Source organism: Felis catus, chromosome C2 (genome assembly GCF_018350175.1).
Source record: "Felis catus isolate Fca126 chromosome C2, F.catus_Fca126_mat1.0, whole genome shotgun sequence".
In the NCBI taxonomy this organism is placed as follows: Eukaryota; Metazoa; Chordata; class Mammalia; order Carnivora; family Felidae; genus Felis; species Felis catus.
The window spans coordinates 156,097,516-156,112,361 of NC_058376.1; the positions used below are offsets into that span (position 1 = coordinate 156,097,516).

At 42.2% G+C, this 14,846-nt stretch overlaps 1 protein-coding gene across 9 annotated transcripts in view; it reads left to right on the forward strand.

Moving 5' to 3' along the window:
- Positions 1-14,846, forward strand: part of CNOT10 (CCR4-NOT transcription complex subunit 10) — a 70,797-nt gene that overhangs the window by 25,131 nt on the left and 30,820 nt on the right. For all 9 annotated transcript variants that reach the window (XM_006936560.4, XM_019810996.3, XM_019810997.3 and 6 more), the window contains exons 5-10: positions 1,391-1,533; positions 4,408-4,494; positions 5,349-5,432; positions 6,958-7,075; positions 11,314-11,463; positions 13,222-13,424. In XM_006936560.4, the coding sequence (XP_006936622.2) occupies positions 1,391-1,533; positions 4,408-4,494; positions 5,349-5,432; positions 6,958-7,075; positions 11,314-11,463; positions 13,222-13,424 (785 nt within the window). The remainder of the gene's footprint in view (positions 1-1,390; positions 1,534-4,407; positions 4,495-5,348; positions 5,433-6,957; positions 7,076-11,313; positions 11,464-13,221; positions 13,425-14,846) is intronic.

Here is a 14,846-nt window from a genome sequence, read left to right on the forward strand (position 1 = left end):
CCTGGGTAAGGACTTAATGTTTTTGTTGGGTTTTTAAATTTTTTTTAATGTTTTTATTTTTGAGAGTGACAGAGTGTGAGTGGGGGAGGGGCAGAGAGAGAGGGAGACACAGAATCCGAAGCGGGCTCCAGGCACAGAGCCCGATGTGGGTCTCCACATCACGGATCGTGAGATCACGACCTGAGCTAAAGTCGGACGCTTAACCGACTGAGCCACCCAGGTGCCCCAAGGACTTAGTGTTTTAAGAGTAGTGGTGGGATGGGTGCCCGGTTGGCTTAGTCAATTGAGTGTCCAACTCTTGGTTTAGGCTCAGGTCATGATCCCAGGGTCCTGGAATCGAGCCCTGCATTAGGCTCTCTGCTGACAGTGCTCGCGCTCTCTCTCTCTCTTTCTCTCTCAAAATAAATAAACTTAAAAAGAGTGGTGTGAAACCCGTAGAGATATATGACCTTTGTGCATCAACCATGTTGATTCTAGTTTTCAATTGATTCCACTCCGGCTGCTCTGTAAGAACAAGAATGGAATCGGGAAGACTTGTGAAAAGGCTCTTAAGGGCTTTTAAATTTTTCTGGTCTTGATTTTAGCATCCTTTTTTAGATCTTATTTTTCCTTTTATCTTCTCTTTTGAAAGGAAAAGAAAATAGTATTATGACATACCAGGTTACCCTTTCTCTCTTCATTGGGCTCTTCTTCCTTTGAAGTCCTTGTTAGAGTTGGAAGGAACCTCAAGAGATCACCTGGTTCACTCCCCTGCCTTCAAGCAGGTGAAGTATTCACCCCATTTTACAGGTCAGCCAGCTGAGGTGTAAAAATTAGCTCGCTGATATATAGAGGTAACATATCCAGTAAGTAGCTGAGCAGGTACAGGAATTGAGGTTTCCTTCTACCTGAAGTGATTCTCCTCATTTGGTGTGTTGGTAGATATTTTGCCAAAGAAGGATCAGCTAGTAGAAACCCAGCGATGGGAGGCCTTCAGATGGAGAATACTGCAATCGCATTGTTGGTATTGCAGGTTGCTTCCCTTCATGGCTCTGGGGGATGAACACACATTTAAATAAAGAGACTTAGGGGGTGCCCGGGTGGCTCAGTCAGTCAAGTGCCTGACTTTGGCTCAGGTTATGATCTCCCGGTTCATGAGTTTGACCCCTGGTCTGAGAGCACCGAGCCCACTTTGGATACTCTGTCTCCTTCTCTCTCTGTCCCTTTCCCACACATGTCCGCCCGCCCTCTCTCTCATTCTCTCTGAAACATAAATAAACATTTAAAAACAAAAAACAAAACAAAAATAAAGATTTAGGCTTTGCTCTTTAGGAATCAGGGGAGAGGAGTGGTCTGAAATGTTTGCTTTACTTTGGATTGTAACTTTTCTTTTCTTGTTTTTTTCCCCCAGAAGAAAAATTTGCCCAAGCAGTGTGTTTTTTGCTTGTAGACCTATATATATTAACCTATCAAGCTGAGAAAGCTTTGCATCTTCTTGCTGTCCTAGAAAAAATGATTTCACAGGGTAACAATAACAAAAATGGGAAGAATGAGGTGAGTGTTGTAAGGTGATCAGATTAAAATTTATGGTTATTAAATATTTTAACAGCTTTATTGAAATGTAACTCATTATACAGGATGGTGGCTATCATTAATAATACCGTATAACATATTTGAAAGTTGATATTCAAAGTCCTCAGCACAAGAAAGAGACCTTTGTAATTGTACAGTCTAGTGATGGATGTTTTAACTAGACTTATTTTTTTTTCCTTGCAATGTTATTTATTTTTGAGAGACAGAGAGTGTGAGCAGGGGTGGGACAGAGAGAGAAGGAGACACAGTATCTGAAGCAGGTTCCAGGCTCTGAGCTGTCAGCACAGAGCCTAACGCGGGGCTCGAACTTGTGAACCGTGAGATCATGACCTGAGCTGAAGTCAGACACTTAACTGACTGAGCCACGCAGGCGCCCCTAGCTAGACTTCTTTATTTCACACTTGATACAGATATCTAATTGTTATGTTGTAGACCTAAAACATAATGTTACATGTCAATTATACCTCAAAAACATCTTTTTTGTTACAGCTTATTTTTTTGTTGTTGTTTATGAAAATTTTTTTAATAAATGAAAATCAAAAGAATTATGCCTACCCTCAGGTGGCCCACAGGCTACGTAGGGAGAGACAGATGAGTTAAATTTTTTATTAATGAGGGCAGTCTGGCTGGCTCAGTTGGTAGAGTGTGTGGCTCATGGTCTCAGGATCATGAATTTGAGCCCCACGTTGGGCATGGAGCCTATTTAACTAAAAAAAATTTTTTTTGATTAATGACCTAAAAAAAAGCAAAGGTAAATATAATTCGCATCCACAAAATTTACCTTTTTAAAGTGTATAATTCAGTGGTTTTTAGTATCCTTACTGAGTTGTACGAGCATCACCACTGTGTACATTTTCATCACCCCTAAAAGGAACCCCGTACCCGGTTAGCACTTTTTCTTTTCCCCTTCCCCCAGCCCCTGGCAACCACAAATCTTTTTTTTTTTTAAGTTTATTTATTTTGCAAAAAAGAGGAAGCAGGGAGGGGCAGAGAGAGAGAGAGAGAGAGAGAGAGAGAGAGAATCCAAGCAGGCTCTGTGCTGCCAGAGGGGAGCATGATGCAGGGCTCAAATTCCTGAACTATGAGATGGTGACCAGAGCCAAAACCAAGAGTCAGACACTTAACCGACTGAGCCACCCAGGTGCCCCTGATGTACTTTCTATTTTTGTGAATTTGGACTATCCTGGCCGTTTCATATAAATGCAGTCATATAATATGTGGCCTTTTGTGATTGGTTTCTTTCACTTAATTTGATACTTTCAAAGTTGACCAGGTTGTAGCATGTATATTTCTTTGCTTTTTATGGCCAGATCATACTCCATTGTATGAATTTGCCACAGTTTTTATCCATCAGATGATGGTCATCTGGGTTGTTTTCCCCATTTGGTGATATAAATGATGCTACTGTGAACATTTGTGTACAAGTTTTTGTGGCGGCATGTTTTCATTTCTCTTGGGTGCATGTCCAAGAGTGGAATTGCTGGATTGTATGGTAATTCTGTGTTTAATCTTAGGAGGAACTGCCAGCCTGTTGTACAGAGGCTGAAAATGTCACACAATTTTACATTCCTACCAGAGTCTTATGAGGGTCTCAGTATGTTAGCATCTTGGCATGTGTGAGATACTAATTTTACAGAATGTAAAGATTAGAATTAAGACAATAGAAACCCCAAAGCTGGATAAACAGGCAGCTTTCACTAGAAAATATTTCATCATGAAAGTTCTTTAGAAAGAATGCACATTTATGACATATTCTGATAAGAGACTTGGTAAGAATACTTCAGGGGCGCCTGGGTGGCTGAGTTGGTTAAGCATCCCGACTTTGGCTCGGGTCATGATCTCATGGTTTGTAGGTTTGAGCCCTGCGTCGGGCTCTGTGTTGACAGGTTGGAGCCTGGAGCCCGCTTTGCATTCTGTCTCCCTCTCTCTCTCTGCCTCTGCCCCGCTCGCACACGCGCTCTCTTTCTCTCTCTCTCAAAAATAAATAAACGTTAAAAAAATACTGAAAAAAAAAAAAGAATTTGGTTAAATCATCTTAGCATTATTCCTAAACACTGTGTGGTAAAATACTTTATTTTTATATTCAGTACTGATAAGAGTTGAGAAAATGCAGTTCTGTTCAACAGATGCTTGTGTCCTTTGCTAGCTATTAAAGTGACCAAAATGAAAACGTTTTCGCTTTTCAAGGAACTCCAGTGTGTGGGAGGAGAAAGCTGGGGAGCATCTGTCCAGGGACTGGGAGGAAGGCGGGGAAGGAAGTTTGGATGTTTGATTTAGGCCTTGAAGGATATAGTTTGAGTACACAGAAGCAGCAGGCTGGAGCAGGGTAACCGTCGTGGCAGAGAAAACAGCACAGAGGTGAGAGTGGAATATTGGAGGAATTTCCGGCAACCTCAAATGCATAGTATACCTGAAAAGTCAGTGGAGATCAGGAGACGAGATTGGCAACTCAAATAATGGGTCTCATTGTGAAGGCTTTTGAACACTGCTAGGAATCTAGGGTATGATGTTGCCAGTGTTTATACCAGAGAAAATTTTTAAGAAGGGAATGACATGGTCTGTTCTGGGTTCCAGAAGGATAACCTCAAGTTTTGCTTGAGTAATATCTGTACTTTTTAAACCTGGCTATCATTATGCTCAGTGCAAGCGTCTCAAAAGTAGAGTTTCCTTAAGAAAAAAAAAAAGTTGCCTATTACTCCAGACTATTACACCTGAAGTCTGGATTCTGAAATTTGGAAATGCTAAGTGATTCAGACTAGCATGCTTGGAAATCACTGATTGAAATTATGGCAAAAAAATTTTAATTTCCGTTAACTCTGTTTCACCACCCTACAGACTGGTAACAACACCAACAAAGACGGATCTAATCACAAAGCTGAAAGTGGAGCCCTAATAGAAGCTGCAAAATCAAAGATACATCAGGTAGGGTAAATTCTGAGAGAGGGCATATATCATGTGTAGTTACTAATACTTAGGAATGATTAAGAATGTGGAAGATCATTGAAAGCAGTAAATGTTTCAAGGCCTGTATGTTTTTTTGGCTTTGGAGTATTATAATTTAAAAGCATGTTCATCCTTCTAAATACATTTGCCTAAGATGATCGTGCAGTATCGTTTCTTTTAATTCCTTGATAAAAGATTGAGAGAAATGGCCTGGGTGCATTGCATGGTAAAATCAGTTTGTAGACTATTAAAGTTCATTCTTAATTAGCTGTGGGCACGTAAGAACTGGTAGGAATTACAGGAGTGCTGTATCACTATACTGTGCACCTGAAAGTAATACAACACTGATTTTTAATGTTTATTTTTTGAGAGAGACAGAGCAGGAGCAGGGGAGGGGCACAGAGAGGGGGAGACACAGAATCCAAAGCAGGCCCCAGGCTCCGAGCTGTCCGCACAGAGCCTGATGCAGGGTTCGAACTCGCAAACTATGAGATCATGACCTGAGCCGAAGTCCGACGCCCAACCGACTGAGCCACCCAGGTGCCCCCAAAATAAAGTAACTTTTAAAAAATAAAAGAATTGTTAGGAGTTTTGCTTGGAATTTGGGTATAAGTTTTATTCTACCATTACCATGTTTTTTTGTTTTTTAGAATGTCTTCTGAGAGTACAGTGAAAATAGATTCTTTAAGATCATTTAAAATTTGCTTTTGCAAGTAACTGGCGTAACTATGTTGTAAACAGGTTGGGTTGAATTTCCTTAACTAGAAAGTAAAGCTACGTCACCCTGTGTAAATCTACCATTGTTCTTACATACTAGTGTTTTCTTTTAATAGTATAAAGTAAGAGCTTATATCCAAATGAAGTCCCTGAAAGCATGCAAAAGGGAAATCAAGTCTGTCATGAACACAGCTGGAAATGTAAGTTTCTTCTTGACTTTTCTTTCTTTTTTCTTTTTTTCTTTAATTTGCCAGTTTTAAGTAATTTATTTTAGTCTTAATATAGTGTGTATCTACCAGTAGATAAGAACCTTGACATGGAGTTGTGCAGTAGTGATCATACCTTGTCTCTAATTTAATACGGTCCTTTTCTCATGTAAAATTGCAGCTTGCATTTTCCCTTCGTATGCAACCCTCAGAACCACCATTTTAAATAGCCGTCTAGCATTCTGGGAGTTGTTTATCATAATTCACGCAAACATTTACTATTAGATACCTCAGGGTTTTTTTAGTTTACACTCAAACCACTTACTAAAGATGAACCGTTCGGTTGTAGCCCAAACCTGCCCCTTCCAAACGGTCTTTGGCTTGACCTTCACTTTGACTAATGCCAGAGTACTTGAGACACAGTGCTCCTTCCGTCCACTCCACTGATACATGATTTTTTGGACTATGGAGGGAAAAAACAGAACTGTACACATTCTCGATGCTTTCAGGAATAGTGTTAATTTTAAGTATGAGGTCATAAGGAGATACGGTTTGTAGTAGGAATACGTCAGGTAAATCGACCCTAGAAATCCCAGGCAGGACCCAGATTAGTCACCGGGTCACTGCTCAGGTGATTTTTGAGGAGAACAAACGGTAGCCCAGGTCTGAGGCGTAGCCTGGAGGCTGAGGGGGGAAGGCCTAACTAGCCGGCCAACCGTTACCAAACCTGTTTTGGGGTAAAAGGCGTGATTTCTGCCTTAATGGATGCCATAGTCCTAGGGGAGAGAGAAACGAGAAGAGAAGCAGGGACACTGCAGACTAGCAGTAATACCTAACTCAGGAGGGGGCGCTGCTGCCTGGACCGAGCCTGGAAGCCCTTGTTTCCTCGGCGACCAGGAGGCAGCAGAGTGTGAGCAAGGACTTGGAAAGCCTGCAGCTAAGCTAGAGTGAGGCGTGAGGAGGCCGGGATGCCTGAGGTCCTCCTGGCTGCGAGTGCGCTCTGCAGATGTGGGCGTGCTTGTGCGCCCGCCACCCCGGGGGCTTCCAGGGAAGTGAGGCTCCGCGTGCCTCCCAAAATGTGATCTTTGCCACGGCAAGACTCACTCTCGAAAATGGGCGGTTCCTCCATCCACAGAATGACACTTTTTTAGATCCCTCTTTGGAAAAGCATTTGATTACTTGTATCCTAAAAAATAAGGGAGACCGTCGGTCTCTGTAATAGTCGTTGAAACGAAAGGCCTAGTTAGTGCTGTTAAGTTGGCTTCCAGTTAGTGGTGTAATACATATACATATATGGTGTATGGATTTTTTAAGGCAGACTCTGAATTGAGTGTATGAGTTGCTTTCTGATAGGTTTCTTTTTTGGGGTTGTGAGAGCAATGGAAAATTTTGGAGCTGTAGTTTTTTGTGAGCATGACTTAAATTACTCTCTTGAATACATACCAGTATAGTGGTACAATTGTGACCTCACATTACACATGTGAAGACAGAGTATAAACAGTTTATATTTTCTTTACAGTCTGCCCCCTCTCTGTTTCTTAAAAGCAATTTTGAGTACTTAAGAGGCAATTATCGAAAAGCTGTGAAGCTGTTAAATAGTTCAAACATTGCTGAGCATCCAGGATTCATGAAAACAGGTAAAAGAAAATTATGAAATTCTAGTACGCTATTTTATTTCTGGCTCTCCGTCTTTTGTTGTCTCCTGTACTTCTCTTCAGTGTGATTTTTTATAATTTTCTTATTTTTATTTTATTACTATTTTTTATCTTAGACCATGAGTGTGAGTAGGGGAGGGATAGAGAAAGAGACAGTCTTAAGTAGGCTCCACACTCCGCCTGGAGCCGACGTGGGGCTCGATCCCACAACCCCTGGAATCATGACCTGAGCGGAAATCAAGAGTCAGACATTCAACCGACCGAGCCACCCAGGTGCCTCGAGCGTCCATCTCGCTACCCCCCCCCCACCTCTTTCTAAAAATAAAAATAAAAATGCAAAGAAGAGGCGCCTGGATGGCTCAGTCGGTTAAGTGCCCAGCTCTGGCTCAAGATCCTAATCTCATGGTTCGTGAGTTCAAGCCCCACGTCAGACTTTGTGCTGACAGCTTGGGTCCTGGATCCTGCTTCGGGTTCTGAGTCTCCCTCTCTCTCTGCCCTTCCCCTGCTTATGCTCTGTCTCCCTCTCTGTGAAAACAATGAATAAACATGAAAAAAAATTTTTTTAAAAATGCAAAGGATGAGTGAGTTTTATGATACATTTTGTTTTAGATTCTGTTCAGATTTGAGCACAGACGGCATATGCGAACATACTCAACCCGTGTTGCCCTTTTACCTCTTCTGTTTGGTGGGGTGGCAAAAGACGAAGAAAAGCAGTTTGTTCCATTATGATGTTCTTGGATATTCTGTTTGTTCTGAGTACGCTTTTTTTTTTTTTAAACTTTGTGTTTGTTTATTTTTTGAGAGAGAGAGCAAGTCTGGGAGGGGCAGAGAGAAAGGGAGAGAGAAATTCCAAGCAGGCTCCGTGCTGCCAGCACAGAGCCCAACATGGGGCTCAAACTTGAGAAGCGTGAGATCGTGACCTGAGCCAAAGTTCAGAGTTGGACGCTTAACGGACTGAGCCACCCAGCCGCCCCTGAGTACTCATTTTTAATTCTGCTAAATTTTCATTTTTGCTGTTTTTATTGCCAAAATTTCCCCTCAGAAGCCCATAACACCCAAACACTGAAATGATCTTTCAGACTAAAAATTCAATATGCTTGAGAAAATTTTGCTTAGGATTGTCTTGATGTAGATTTCAGAATTGATATTGTCAGGCTCTGCAGTGGAGTGCAGAGCAGGGCATGTGGTTGACTGGTGAATGGTTAAGATTATGTAATAGGAAAGGTTTTTATACAGCAGTTTTATTTTTTGATATTTTTCTTTTCTCTTTTTAATTTACATCCAAGTTAGTTAACATATAGTGCCAACAATGATTTCAGGAGTAGATTCCTTAGTGCCCCTGACCCATTTACCCCACCCCCCGTCCAGTAACCCTCTGTTTGTTCTGTATATTTAAGAGTCTCTTCTGTTTTGTCCCCCTCCCTGGTTTGACATTATTTTTGTTTCCCTTTCCTTATGTTCATCTGTTTTGTCTCTTAAAGTCTTCATATGAGTGAAGTCATAGGATATTTGTCTTTCTCTGACTAATTTCACTTACCGTAATACCCTCCGGTTCCATCCACGTGGTTGCAAATGGCAAGATTTCATTCTTTTTGATTGCTGAGTATTGATATTTTTCACAGTTATTAATTTCAAAATTGTTCATTTTCTTCTCACATGTGAAATTTAGGTTTTGCTGCCGACAAATATGCTCATTAGAGATTTGGGAATAGAATGTTTCTTAAAGTGTTCACAGTGCTACTATCAGAGGCAGTCTCCTTTAAACATTTTAGCGTATTTCCTGTCTTTTTTCCTAAACCTAGTTTTTGTCTTTTTAAAATATCCTTGCTTAATTTTAAAATGTCAGAAGAAAACCTTTAGATTTTAGTATTAAGTATTGAATATCCTGATTATTAATTTTCTGTGTCTAGTCTGGCATTTATATCATTGAGGAAAAGATGGACTGTCAATGAATTGTTTTGGAGCATTTGGGAAGCAATTTAGAAGAGGAATCCTGAAGCTTGGATTGCTTTCATTACACCAAAACAAACCCCAGAGAAATGGAGGATTAAAATGTAAAAATTATAAAAGCAGCTAAAACAACAACAACTTGAGTATTTTAATTTTGTGGTAGGGAAGACTTGATCAAACCAAGAAGCATAGAGTTTAGAAAAGGTGACTAGAGGCACCTGGGTGGCTCAGTCACTTAAACATCTGACTCTTGATTTCATCTCAGGTCATGATCTTGTGGTGAGATGGAGCCCCAAGGTGAGCTCCGTACTGGGCTTGGAGCTTGCTTCAGGTTCTCTCTTTCTCGGGGCGCCTGTGGGGCTCAGTCTGTTGAGCGGCCGACTTTGGCTCAGGCCATGATCTCGCCATCTGTGTTCGAGCCCCGTGTCAGGCTCTGTGCTGACAGCTCAGAGCCTGGAGCCTGCTTCGGATTCTGTCTCCCTCTCTCTCCATCCCTCCCCTGCTCGTGCCTTTGTCTCTCACTCTCTCTCAAAAGAAAATAAACATTAAAAAATATATATTAAAAAAGAAAAAAAGATTCTCTCTCTCCCTCTGCCCTTCTCCCACTCACACACTCTGTCTTTAAAGATAAGTAAAAGTTTTAAAAAGATGACTAAATTTAACCACGTAAAAACGTGAAACATTAAAAACATAACACACACGGGGCGCCTGGGTGGCTCAGTTGGTTAAGCGGCCGACTTCAGCTCAGGTCATGATCTCGCGGTCCGTGAGTTCAAGCCCCGCGTCAGGCTCTGTGCTGACAGCTCAGAGCCTGGATCCTGCTTTGGATTCTGTGTCTCCCTCTCTGTCTGCCCCTCCCCTGCTCTTGCTCAGTCTCATTCTCTCTCTCTTTCTCAAAAATAAATAGACATTAGGGGCACCTGGGTGGCTCAGTTGGTTAAGCATCTGACTTCGGCTCAGGTCATGATCTCGCGGTCCGTGAGTTCAAGCCCCGCGTCGGGCTCTGTGCTGACCGCTCAGAGCCTGGAGCCTGTTTCGGATTCTGTGTCTCCCTCTCTCTGACCCTCCCTGTTCATTCTCTGTCTCTCTCTGTCTCAAAAATAAATAAAAGTTAAAAAAATTAAAAAAAAAAAACATACACACACACACACACACACACACACACACACACACACACACACTGAACCAGGTCACAAGACAGATGACCCAATGACATTGTGGGTAATATTTGAAACAGACATGACCCAAGTTTTCTGCAGCATACTAACAGGTAACCAGTAGGAACAATGTCTGTAACCAAGTGAAAAAGTGGAAAGAACATAAAGAAGCAGAATACAGGACACAAATGCCTAACAAGCATGAGGAGAAAGACGCTCAGCCGTAGTGATACATTTTTTAAATGTTTATTTTGGCAGAGTGCGTGGGTGTGGACGTGCAGGTGCCAGCAGAGGAGGGAGAGCGAGAGAGAATCCCAAGCAGGCTCGCACTCTCAGCACAAACCCAGCGTGGGGCTTGATCCCACAACCTGGGATCATGACCTGAACTCAGATCAAGAGTTGGACGCTTAACCGGCCGAGCCATAGTGATGTGTAAAGACATAGGAACTAAAAGCAGCGGAGGGGCCCCTGGGTGGCTGGGTTGGACATCCCACTCTGGGCTTCAGTTCAGGTCACCGTCTCTCAATCGTGGGATGAAGCGGAGCTCGGAGCCTGCTTTGGATTCTCTCCCTCTACGCCTCTTCCCTGCTTGTGCGTGCATGTGCACAGACACGCATGCACTTTGTCAAAATAAATTTAAAAAATAAATGAACAGCAGAGACTTAAAGTTTAACAAGCAAAAGCAGGATTTTATGTGTTCTGTTTGATGTATTCTTGCTATTCATTGAATACACTTCTGTTTTAAATGTTTCCACATATACTTTGTTCTTTCCAGTTTCTACATAGTATTTTGTTGTGTGGATGTAATGCACATGATGTTACTAACACATATTTTTTGTCCTTTGCGTTATTGTATCATTTGCCTATAATTATTAAAAGTTGAATCGGAAACGAAGACTAAACAGGCTAACAAAATTGATGTGCACAGTTGGTTTATCACCTGTAAGAAAAGATTTTGAAAGGAAAGGAGCTTACAAAATTTTCAGATGTTTCTTAAATTTCAAATGCCTCGTGAAGTTTTCTGTAGGGCCTAGCGGATGTGATTGCGTGGCTGACGCTTGTGTGGCATGTATCAACAGTAAAACTTGTGAACAAATTTATCTGTGTTCTCAGGTGAATGCTTGAGATGCATGTTCTGGAATAATCTTGGTTGTATCCATTTTGCCATGAGCAAGCACAATTTGGGAATTTTCTACTTTAAAAAGGCCCTCCAGGAGAACGACAATGTTTGTGCACAGCTCAGTGCAGGCAGCACTGATCCAGGTGAGCTCATTGCTGGAAGACAGTTCGTATTTGACCGCCTGAGGAGGGCATGACACTAGAGAGCAGCTGAGCACTGAGGCACATATACAATTGTCAAATCACTCTATTTATACCTGAAACTAGTATAACACCGTACCTGATGTACACTGGAATTTAAAAAATGATGATTTTTTTAAAGAAAAAATAAAAATAAATACGTAGATGAGAGATCAAGTGGTCCAAATGTATGCCTCACGTGCCTACCTAAAATTAACATTGACCCTTCCCAACAGGTTTGACTCTGGGGATTAGTAGATATTGCTACTTCAAATAACAAGGTGGTAGGAGTAATTATCAAGAAACCTAAATTACGTTCACTTTTTCATGGATACAGAGATGAGTAATCACGTATGGTAACGTGATAAAGCAAAATAGATTGTGAGAGTTCTCAACTGCTAAGCTGGGTTTTTTTGTTTTGGTTTTTGTTTTAAGCTCTGCATTCAGTGTGGTGCTTGAACTTGTGACCCAGAGATAGAGAGTCCCGTGCTTTACTAACTGAGGCAGCCAGGCCCTCCTAAACTAGTTTTATTATAGGTTATTTCCAAGGTTTCACATGTGCGGTTATTGGTAGTATCTAACAATCTTTTTGAGCAAATTCCTGAAGTCTTTTATTTAATATCCATACCATATGAATCCTTCACCTGGAATGCTTAAAACCAAGCAGTTTTTTACCTTATTGAAATATAAAACTAATTGATGAAAATGTATCCAAAATTATAAGTAGTCTTTATTTATTATAGACTGAAACTTTGAAAAAGTTAGCAAAGCATTGTCTTTGTAGGTATAGTATATTAATTTTTATGTTCATAGAAAAGTTGCTAAATCCCCCTAACATTAGCTGCATGTTTCTGGGTAAGAAAGCACATGACGATAAAATGGTTAACCAAACTGAAAGTTTAAAAAAAACGAAAAAAGTGGAATCAGGCCTGAGTGACTGATTAAGTCGGTTAAGCGTCCGACTTCGGCTCACGTCATGATCTCAGTTCATGGTTTGAGCCCTGAATTGGGCTCCGTGCTGACAGTATGGAGCCTGCTTGGGATTTTCTCCCTCTTTCTTTTTCTTTCTTCCTTTCTTTCTTTCTTCTTTTCTTTTCTTTCTTTCTTTCTTTCTTTCTTTCTTTCTTTCTTTCTTTCTTTCTTTTTTTCTTTTTCTTCCTTTTCTTTTTTTCTTTTTCTTTCTTTCTTTCTTTTTTTCTTTTTCTTCCTTTTCTTTTCTTTTTTTCTTTTTCTTTCTTTCTTTCTTTTTTTCTTTTTCTTCCTTTTCTTTTCTTTTTTTCTCTTTCTTTCTTTCTTTCTTTTCTTTCTTTCTTTCTTTCTTTCTTTCTCTCTTTCTTTCTTTCTTTCTTTCTCTCGCTCTGCCCCTGCCCCTGCCCCACTCACACTTTTCACACTTTCTCTCTCTGAAAAATAAAAGAAAAAACTGCAATCTTCTAAAAAGGTGGAAAAGGTACAGAGGAGTCCGTGGGTCCTGTCTCTTTTCTTTGCCTTTCTGGAAGATTGCTGTCTGGCTGCACCAGCACAGGCAACTGAAATGACTCTGGAGAATATTTGTGGGGTTGAGGGGGACGATCATCACTGGGAGAGAGCTGTTACAGCTTCACAGTGGGGTCACTGATATTACACGAGGTAGCATTCAAGTACTTCGTGGGATAAATGTTTTGAGTGTGACTGCTTTTTTGCACCTGATGAGTGTTTTCTTAACCTAATTTGTATCACCAGGCAAAAAGTTTTCAGGAAGACCCATGTGTACATTACTAACCAACAAGAGGTACGAGTTGCTGTATAACTGTGGAATTCAGCTTCTTCACATCGGAAGACCTCTTGCCGCCTTTGAGTGTCTGATTGAAGCTGTTCAGGTTTATCACGCAAATCCCCGCCTCTGGCTACGGCTGGCCGAATGCTGCATTGCTGCCAACAAGGGGGTGAGTGCCCCTTGGGCATCGTTTTGAACCGTCTCGCAACTCTTTGCATAGAAAACAGCAAACCGGGAGACATCCGAGACCTCGTTCCCTTTCTAAGTCTCAGGGAATGTACGTCGTCCGTCCTTTAACAGTTGGACAAAAGATTTCGTTTCCGAGAGTCGTTTGTTGACATTCTGCTTCTTGAAGCATCGCAGCCTCGATCGGCAGTCATACTAAAGAGGTGGAGTCGTTGAGAGGGTCGTATCTGGTGGGACGGTGGTCCGCTGGGGGCGGGGGCCGTGTCGTCTGAGGGCGTGAGAATGGCACCTGCACAGGTGGGTAGAAAAGGGCTGGCGGTAACCCCGTGAGTGCGACGCCACTTTCCTTTTGATCCGGTAAACGGACTGTCGGACTGCCTCTCCCACAGGAGGGTCCCCTGTGACTGTGCGAAAGAGGCCGGTTTACGTGGGTGTCCTTGCCTAGATTCTCTGCACGTGGTGGTTGCTGGAAGCCTTGGGAATCTGGAGTGGGGAGCGGTCAGCAGGGGGTGGGGGCAAGACCACTTGGATGAGAATCGCCAGACGCCTGTAAGACCCGTTTCCTCCCCGCCCCCCGCCCTTGCCGTGCTCCTTGGCTGTGTGGAGACTGGGTGGCCTGGCACCTGAGGTGTGCCTGCCATCGGCGACCCGAGATGCGTCGGCTGCCCTTGCCCCTTCCTGAGGAACCGCTGCCGAAGCCCGAGTGGGAAGGATGTTTGCCTGGCGGTTGTCACACGTGGTATTTAAGTGGCTGATGATCTGTATCCCCCTGGGGAAAGAGAAGCGTGCCGTCCTCGAAGGGCTTTAAGGATTTATTGGATTGTAATTTGCCTTTTAAAAGACAACTTTCTTATTGGAGCATTCTTTTTTTTTTTAATTTTTAAAATGTTTTTATTTGTTTCGTTGTGAGAGAGAGAGAGCGAGAGCGAGCTAGCAAGGTAGGGGCAGAGAGAGAGGGAGACAGAGGCTCTGAAGCGGGCTCTGCACTGACAGCACAGGGCCTGACGTGGGACTTGAACTCACGAACAGTGAGATCAGGACCTGAGCCGAAGTCGGACACTCAACTCACTGAGCCACCCAGGCGCCGCTCTTATTTGGTAATTCTTAAATTAATTGACAAATAATTCTAGGCAGAATGTGTACTTTTGAAAACAAAAATCTCTAGGAATGGTTTATTCTCTTTAATCCATTCATGAATTTAAGTATTGGAGGCCTCTCATTTGCACAGTTCTTGGAAACCAGGGAATTACATCAACCAGGGAGTAGAGAAATAGAGTAAGGCTTAATATTTTCTTTTAAAATTACTTATTTTTAGGGGCACCTGGGTGGCTCAGTCGGTTGAGCTTCCGACTTCGGCTTGGGCCATGATCTCACAGTTGGTGAGCCGCTGTCGGGCTCTGTGCTG